General features: G+C 43.3%; 2 protein-coding genes across 2 annotated transcripts in view; one reads left to right on the plus strand and one right to left on the minus strand.

Moving 5' to 3' along the window:
• LOC122539194 (CCR4-NOT transcription complex subunit 9) overlaps nt 1–9,184 on the minus strand; it is an 11,648-nt gene extending 2,464 nt beyond the window's left edge. The window contains exon 1 of the mRNA XM_043673901.1: nt 8,081–9,184. Within this exon, the coding sequence (XP_043529836.1) occupies nt 8,081–8,230 (150 nt within the window). The 5' untranslated portion in view covers nt 8,231–9,184. The remainder of the gene's footprint in view (nt 1–8,080) is intronic.
• LOC122539186 (scavenger receptor class B member 1-like) lies at nt 3,962–8,569 on the plus strand. Its single transcript, XM_043673888.1, has 5 exons — nt 3,962–5,123; nt 5,300–6,628; nt 6,732–7,000; nt 7,307–7,559; nt 7,682–8,569. The coding sequence occupies exons 2-5, from the start codon at nt 5,957–5,959 to the stop codon at nt 8,024–8,026; spliced, it is 1,539 nt and encodes a 512-aa protein (XP_043529823.1). The 5' UTR covers nt 3,962–5,123; nt 5,300–5,956; the 3' UTR covers nt 8,027–8,569.
• Nucleotides 9,185–9,214: the final 30 nt, after the last annotated feature.

Raw genomic sequence — 9,214 nt, forward strand, 5'->3', positions numbered from 1 at the left:
ATTTAACTTCCATTATGTAATCTTCATTAAATTATTAGTAATTGTATATTTTGTGATATTGATAATATTTTTATATAAACAACTAAAATTAATTACAGAGTTATTATTTATTTATAGTATTGTGATATAAATATAAATTATCATAATCACTGAAGGGTTTGAAATGGCGATGATAATGCGAGGATAATGTAGGAAGTGATGATGTGGGTAAGGTGAGGAAAGGTTGTGCATTTCGTCTCAGAGTCGCTGCCTAGACTCATCAGTAGGGCTGATGGCAGCGACTCCTTACCCCAGACGCTTGTTGTTGTAATTATTCGCTAAGGCTGGATTGGTTCACCCCATCCTAGCCGGTTTCGCACTCTGTTTGCTTAACATCGAATATCGGTTGACTTCGACGCTAGGCGCACAGCCACTTGCGGCTTGTGCAAGTTGGTGTTCGAAACTCGTACTCGAGGAACTATAGGTCGCTACATCACTATAGCACGTACCGCCATCTATTGGAAAACGACTTGTCTATGGCTGACAGCGGTTCGATGCGGATGATGGCGATGATAACTATGTTTGAAACGTATCGCTCGTATCTTTACACTCGTTTACATGCGTATACATGCATGTGTATTTCTAGTTCATCAACGTATTTCGTTCCAAAAGTTCAAACAAATAAACTACTTACTTCTTTCCGTATCATGCACACCGTTTCGTGCATGCGTAATTCATGAGGCGTCCTTTTTAAAAAGAAACATAAGAAAGCACAATGAAGAAAAAAAATACATACATATGCGTGTATGCACAAGTGACACATACACAAATATAATTACCATTCAGCAGTTACGCACTCTCCATTATGATTCAAAAGGAAAACAACATTCACACACTTGTCCGTATTAATATTTACCTACATGCACATATCATGCGTCAAAACGCCCATTATAAATATCCAATTAGTCATTCACTGTTGTGAAATGTAATATTCAAATTTCTTACGAAATGCTGTGCTTGTTAAAATTGTTACGATGAATTTGATCATCCATTACTGACAAAAGTTTATCGTACATTTTAAATTTTTAGTGTACGCTGATGAACAAACATTCTTGTTCTACAACTTTTTAATTAGCATATTACCTTCAAAAATAGGAAAACATCATTATTCTTATTTCGTACAGGGACAAAGAGAGAGAGAGAGAGAGAGAGAGAGGGAGAGAGAAGGCAAAACATTCGTAAACACATCGCGCGTATATAAAGATACCAGTTTCGATTTATCGAGCGGAATTTTCAAATCTTTATACAGTTTTACGGATTAAATCGTATATTGGAGGAAAGCTGTGAATCCAATGTTTGAAACGTTCACGGATTAATCCTCTTGATTAGTTTTTTCCGCAATCGAAAGTTTGATCAGTTCATTGACACTGAAAGTTGATAGTGTCGCGTAGCGGTATAAAGATGGAACTAAAATCGATTCCTGTTCTCGTTGCACAACCGTCTTGCTTGTTATATAATGCAAATCTGTTACACACTATTGCACTCCCCTAACCAACAGAGTGCTCCGATTCTATTGAGCAGAAACTTTAAATCATTACTCATTATTATTTTGCAGATCGAAAGCGGAATACAGGAAGAAAGATTGAGTTTTAAAAACAAAGATCCAATTAATTCATTTTTTTTGAAAATGAAAATTTAAATTGCAAAGTTGGCTAACGTTTTTCAATTCAATCCGTTAAATTTCAATTTTCTCGATTCATCAAACTTGATTAATTTGTACATATGTTACTGAAACATGTAGGCTAGTGCCATGTAACGGTGAAATGGTGCAGGTAATCGCTCCTTGTCTGTAAACAGTGCTGCCATCTAACCTCTCAGCTCCGACTGAAACTGAAAGGATAAGAATGTAAAGTCCGTTTCTCTCCCTAGTTAGTTCCAGAGGGACTTGATAGGCGACAGCACTTTGCTTGTTTGTGTAGCGACCGCTACCTCTGCGCAATACCAGACAGCGCCACGTACATCCGCAAGAACCTTCCGTCGAAAGGTGCGTTTCCATTAAAGCAGCGAGCGACACCTTTTCCCGAGCAAAAATAAAAGCCCGGGAAAAGCGGGAAAAAGGCGGGAAAAAAGTTTTTCCCCTCTTCGCAAACCGAGGCTATAAAACCGGGTTGCAAAAAGGAAAAGCCCTTCTTCTTTTTCCTAGTCTTCGTTCGCTACCATCGAGGCTCTAAGTATATCCATTACGTGTAAGTGCTGTGATTAGAAAACCAAAGTTGTATAATTCAAAATATATATCTACCAAAGAATTCATACGAGTCTGATTATTTATATGAGAACCCGTGGTAGGATTCTACTTTATCTACTACGTGCTTCTACATTTGTGTAGGAACCTGAGTCGATAAGGCAAGATTCTGCCGTAGGTTCGCGTACAAAAATATACGTAATTCTTTTACAGTCTATGTATAGTCTTGGTTTATTTTTAGAAATGTGCGCTTACAAATTTTTGTACAGAATGGTTCTTACCAGTAGCGAAGATAGTAGTGAACGTAGTAGTTATATAGTAGTATACCAGGTTTTATACCCTTGGTTTATGAAGAGGGGGAAAACTCTTTTCCCGCGTTTTTCCGGTTTTCTAGGGTTTTTTATTTCTTTTACGAAAAGATGTCGCTGCCTGTTCTATTGGAAACTCACCTTGCGACGGAAAGTTTGAGCGGATGTAGGTGGCGCTGTTTCAAATTGCGCGGAGGTAGCGGTCGCTACATTTGTAGCAAGTAAAGCAATGGCACAGATGAAGCGTGAGTCCATTTTATGGATCTACCCGTATATCTTGTCTGTACCTGCGTGCTTGTGGCAATTGTGTCACACGCTGTAGCGATTTTAGTTCCTTGGTTTCATCGCTACGCGGCGCTAGTGTCTCCAACCGATCATAATGGACCAACCAATTAAAATCACAAATAAAATTCACTGACCATTCATGGTCAAGGAATTCTTAAAACATCCGCAAATCAAACTGTCAAAAATAGAAATTCTCTCAAAATCAATAACCACAAAATTTAAAAGGCAACAGGAATGAAGAAGTACTGAAACTAAGTAGCTAATCAACGTATTAAGACCGTCATCCATTTTTGTATCAATTATTTTACTTCTAATTTATATCTAATTACACATCCATTTTTTGTATCTATTTACATATATATACATATCTAAAAACTATATTTGTGTAGCATGCAGTAAGTAGCATATAGGCTAAGCGCTTTGAGCCAATTAATAAAGGAAAAAAAAAACAATCAAAATTTTGCTTGTAAAAGAAACTAATGAAGAGGATGAACTGGCGAACTGTTTCAATTGCGTCTTTAAAGAGGAATCTTCAGCTTTCTTGCATTCAACTCGACCTATAAAATGCAGGTACATAAATTTGTAAATCTTACTCAATCTGTGTATCGAGTCACTCGAGCAATATTTCCTGGCATGTTACATTGTGTTTAAAAATTTATTAATCAATTTATTTATAAACTGATTCTGATGTACAAAATAGTAAAACATACGGATAAATGGAAGAGATAAATAAGTTGATGTGTATGTTTTGATATTTTTGTTAGACCTCAGATGAGAAATTATCATCGCTAGAGAAAAACAACAATTTATCGTCGATAAAATTGCAAACTGAGTCAGCATAGATACAACGACAGTTTCACGTGGCCATCAACTATCGAATAAGTAAATAAATTTGGCAGAAAAACTTTGTAAGTTGTACAATTAACTTAAAATGGCAAAACGATCGTTTCTCTTGCCAGTTTTAGAAATAAGGTTGAGGTTTATAAGAAAATTGCAAAATACAAATTGATTTGTAATTTTTAGGTATAAACGAGCCACAAAATGAATCTTTTTCGAAAATCATCACTTATACCAAATGTATCGCGGCAAACTGCAGGAGCGAGAGATGTTCGTTTGATCAATCGTTAAGAATACAAATAACAAGTTTTATACGCAGAATCATGAAAAGACAAATTCCATATTTGTACATGGTTACGTACAAGATTCTAGGATATTCTTTTGCATATTTGATTTGTGAATTTCACAAAAAAAATTTCATCTCCAATTCAATACCGTGGAAATACCGCGAATCGATAATCCGTGGTAAGAGATAGGAAAAACGGACGAAGCGTCACGTTCTGCGTACGTAAATAAGTTCTTGGGTAGTTGCAAGTTACACAGCGTACGTGTACGTATGTATATGTATGTATAGAGTTGCATATGTCAGCGGATCTTGTGGCAAGTGTCACGAAATTGTTCAGCGTTAATGGTGTAGCGCAAAAGTTATTCGAAACGCACGGCTGGCTATGCCAACCTTGGATTCGCTAGTCTAAAAGCGCGAAGCTGAAACACCAACCTTCCGAATAGGAATTCTATGGGCGATGAGCCAGCTTTTTCACGAGGAGCTCTCTCAGAGGACGAAACGAACGTTACCGGAAAGAATTCAATTCCAAAGGTGGCAGGGCCAATCACGTCATTTTCGCGACACTCGAATAATTTGGGATTTTGATCCGGTTGTATTATTTATTTTTAGCAACTACTGTTGGACGTGGCTGTGCAAATTGGTGCAAACGACAGCGAGCGGCAGCGGGTCGGATGGCGTCGCCTCCGGACGTATCGCAGGAAGGAAGAGGAGCGATAAACGATTTGGTGAATCGGTAGTCGTCGTGCGTGCAGAGATAGAGAGGAGCGCAGAGACTCTCTTTCAGAGAGAGAGAGAGTCGCGATCGCGAATAGAAACTCGTCGTTTCGACCGAAGCTCGAGTCGAGCAACGCGCGCAGACCGATTTACTTTTTTGACATAATAATACATAATATCCTCCATGTTGGGGGATAAAAATCGTTGTTCAGATTAGTACGGTATCTGGGCGCAGAGGAGAAATAGCGAAGAGAAGACCGCTGAGCAAGCAAGGTGAAAAGGGCATCTGCTAGTCACAACATTTCGCGAACGTCTCGCGATAAATTCGTACGACTCTTCGCCGACCCGTCCCGTCGTCACGTTTTTTGAAATCGATTTCCATGGAAAACTGGAGCATCCGGAGCGGCTCTTCTTCCGACCCGTCCCGCGGAAAGAATTTACCTTTGCCTTCGTTTTGGTTACCCTGTAAACGGTGAGTACCTGTCTGGCACATGTATCGCGAGCAATCGGACGATTTGCGGTAAAAGACGAGAAACGGCGGCAAAGAAGATGACACGCCAACCTCTCGCTACGCCAATAATAATAATAACGCCCGTCGTTATCGCCGATCGTCGTCTTAGCTTCTTTCTTTCGTTTACGACAAACTAGATGGTAGCGCGAATCGATTTCGCGCATCTCCACGTGGAATCCGCGGTCTCGATTCGGCACCGCTTACACCAGTTACAACTGTCACAATGTCGGAGAACAAGATTTGGAAAAGCAACAAACAGCAGAAAGAGAGAGATTGGAGGGGGAGAGAGAAAATCCTCGAGGCAAAAAAAAAAAAAAAGAATGGGTAAAATAACGAGGAGAGGAAGGAAAGAGGGATGCAGATCGAAAGGGAAAGGTGATCGAGGGTGAAAGAAAGGATCGGAGCAGCACTAGCCTAGTCTAGGAGAGCACAGGACAAAAGAGACGACGACGTCTGATCGTTTTCGACGATTCAAAGAACATCCCAAGTTTCGGGTCATCGCCGTCGACGGAGGAGGTTATCGACAATTCCGGAGAAAGGTGGGGAGATTTTTGTACGTGATAGTTTACGTGCAGGAACTGGGCAGTAGAGCGTCGAAAAGCAACAGAAGGCGGGTCCGTTAAAGTGAAAGAAAGAACTCGGTGTATGATCAAGCTAATAATATATAATATAATAATAATAATAATAATATAAGCTATAATAGACCGCTGTGTCGAAGGAAAGGAGGAAAAGGTGACAGAGAGAGAGAGAGAGAGAGAGAGAGAGAGAGAGAGAGAGAGAGAGAGAGAGAGAGAATGGAAGAGAAAAAGAGCATAGCGCGAGCGATTGAAAGACTGACCGGAGGAACGCAAAGACGGCGAGGACGGTGTTGGGCGTACGGATTGGCGGCGTTGCTGAGCGTGGTGACGTTCGTGCTGTTTTGGTGCACGAACGCGTTCCGCGACGCGATCCTCTGGAACCTGGAGCTGCGGAACGGGAGCCGGTCGTTCCTGCTGTGGCAGCGGCCGCCGGTCGGCCTGCAGAGCAACATCTACGTCTTCAATTACACGAACGTGCGCGAGTTCGAGAGCGGGATCGCGAGGAAGCTGAAGGTGCAGGAGGTCGGCCCGTTCGTTTATCGGGAGAGCCTCAGCCGGACGAACGTCCATCTGCACGAGAATCGAACGGTCACGTATCAGGAGAAGAGGAGCTTCCAGTGGATCTCCGGGTTGTCCGAGAGGCAGAATGTGGTCGTGCCGAACGTGTTGCTCATGTCCGCCCTCGCCTACTCCCGAGACCTCAATTACCTGCTGCAAATCGGATTCACGATGATGGTGACCGGGCTGAAACTACGCGCCAATCCGTTCCTCGAGTTGCCGGTCGGCGAGTACTTTTGGGGCTACGAGGACGAGCTGTTCGAGATGGCCAAGCGATTCCCACCGTTGAAACAATCCCTGCCCTACGACAAGTTTGGAATCCTAGCGTTCGTACGTACATATATATTATATATTCGTATCCTTTACGAACTCGATTACTGAGATTACTCGCCAGCATCCCTCCACCATCCCTCATTTGTTCGACGCGTTTCAGAGAAACGGCTTGAACGCGGATCGCATCACGATGTACACGGGAACGGACGACCTGGGATCAATCCAGCGGATCAACGGCCACGAGAGCTACCGGATCTGGGGTGACGAGAAATGCGATCGAATCTACGGCACCGACGGCAGCATGTTCCCGCCGAATTTGATCCAACAACAGCCAAACGCCACCATCTACGTCAACGCGAAGGAGTTTTGCAGGCAATTGCCTTTTCGTTACGAGCGCCGCAGCTTCTCCAACGGCATTCCTACATTAAGGTGAGCCCTTTTTACTTTGCAGCCCTTTTTCTTACCTCGTGCCTCTCTCTCTCTCTCTCTCTCTCTCCTGATCCGTGTCTCCTCTCCCTTTCCTTATCTCTCTCCTTCGTTTGCACGTCGCCTACAAGCACTCGCATATACGTACGTACGTACGTATGTATGCACTTGCTTCCGATCGTCCTCCCCACGCCTCCTCTTTTCCTCGTCGGATCGAAAGGAATTTAACCCCCCCCCCCCCTCCCTCCCGATCCCGAAGGCGAAAGTGTCGTCGCACGAAACACGCTTCAACAGTCGAATGATACATAGGTACAAATTACCGAGCAACGTATTTACGTCGACTAGCAACAAAGACTCGTGTTTTTGCCCGAAGGAATCGTACGATTCAGTCACGAGAATATGCCCACCAGCCGGAACGTTCAACATATCCGCCTGCAAATTCGGCACGCCGTTGATCGTCTCCTTTCCCCACTTTTACTCCGGCGACGAGTCGTTGTTCCAGAAGATCGAGGGATTAACGCCCCAACAGGACCGTCACGAGAGCTACGTCGACCTCCACACGGTACGTTTGCGGTTGGAACAGACCGATATCTATCGTATCTATAGTATATGTATCGTCGCGTGCATCTACGTATATAATTTACAACGTACAACAACTTATTCTCTCTTCTTGCCGGTTTGCAGCATTTAGGCTTCACGGTGGCCACCAGAATGAGATTTCAGCTGAATCTGGAAGTGCGAAAAGCTGTCGGCATGCCATTCTCGGGAAATCTCGAAGACGGCTCGATCCTACCGTTGATCTGGGTCGACATGGTGTTCGACGACCTACCGGAATCGATTCGCCAAACGCTTTATCTCAGTCACTATCTGGTGAACGCCGTCGAGGCCGGGCTACAATGGTGCAGCTTGATCGGCGTTGTCGTCTCGTTCGGCGCTCTCCTCGCAGCCCTGAGGAACCAGGAAGAATCGAACAACGCAACGAAACCGACGACGACCGATCGTCGAACCGTCGAACTCGACCGGCTTTGAGATCGTCCATCCATCCATCCGTCTGCTTACTCGTCTAATAAAATCGATACCACCGATCTCTCTCTCTCTCTCTCTCTCTCTCTCTCTCTCTCTCTCTCTCTCTCTCTCTCTCTCTGTCCGTTGCGAAAATAAACGATCGTTCGCACTATTGTTGTTGCTCTCACGCGATTGCACGATTGTCGCGCGCAATTTGCCTCTTGCCATCTTGTTTGCCTGACGTCGTCCCTTGTGTTACACCGTATCGCGTCGCATCGTGCCGCATTTCGTATCGTGCAGCGTCGCGTTGCACATTTGCAATATCGTGTAATATCGTATCGCATCGTATTGTATCCTCGCATTCAGGCAAAATCGCACGTTATCTAGGAAAATGGAGGAGGGAAAACAAGGACAAGCGACGTCTCGCCACACGCTCCGACCTGCCGACAATTATCCAGGTCGCGTCGAACCGCATCGTTTCGATAAACGATTCGTCTCTTTCTTTTTTTTTTTTTTGTCGCTTTCATCGTCGAATCAACCAAGCAAAAACTCGTACACGTCGTACAACACACTGATTTATTATTAATTTGAACATGTCCGTCCTCCCCCCCCCCCCCCCCCTCCGACACGTTGGTCGAAGTCTTCTCCGGTCGATCCGATTTCAAAATTAGTTTGTTACGTTATTTTTTTGTTTTTGTTTTATGTTTCTTCCTCCACCTCTTTCTCCCGCCTGTTTTCTCTCTCACCTTCTCCCTCCCCCTCCTTTCCCCCTCTCCTCGCCCACCGCCCCACCCCTTAACATGCTCCGCTGTTAAAAAAAAAAAAAGAAAAAAAAAGGAAAAAAAAGAAAACGATAAATTCATCTAGAAATCTAATCGTAGTCGTAACTCTCGTCGTAAAACGAGAGGGTCTGCAACGAAATACACATAAACGAAGGTAAATGAATAACAATAAAGATCTCGATCGCTGCGAGAAGTGCCCAGGTTCGTCAAAGTCCGAGGACAACGACTCTCGTGCACGCGCGCGATCAAACGTACGCTGGACGGAACGATTTCCTCTTGGACGATTACGAGAGACGAGAACGCATTTTATCGATCGCTGACGCATATATATATATATATATATATATATACGTATACATGTATACATATATATATATATATACGTATATATATATATATACGTATACATGTATACATATATATATATATA

The sequence above is a fragment of the Frieseomelitta varia genome, unplaced genomic scaffold, assembly GCF_011392965.1.
Source record: "Frieseomelitta varia isolate USP_RPSP 00005682 unplaced genomic scaffold, Fvar_1.2 scaffold_192, whole genome shotgun sequence".
Classification (NCBI taxonomy): Eukaryota; Metazoa; Arthropoda; class Insecta; order Hymenoptera; family Apidae; genus Frieseomelitta; species Frieseomelitta varia.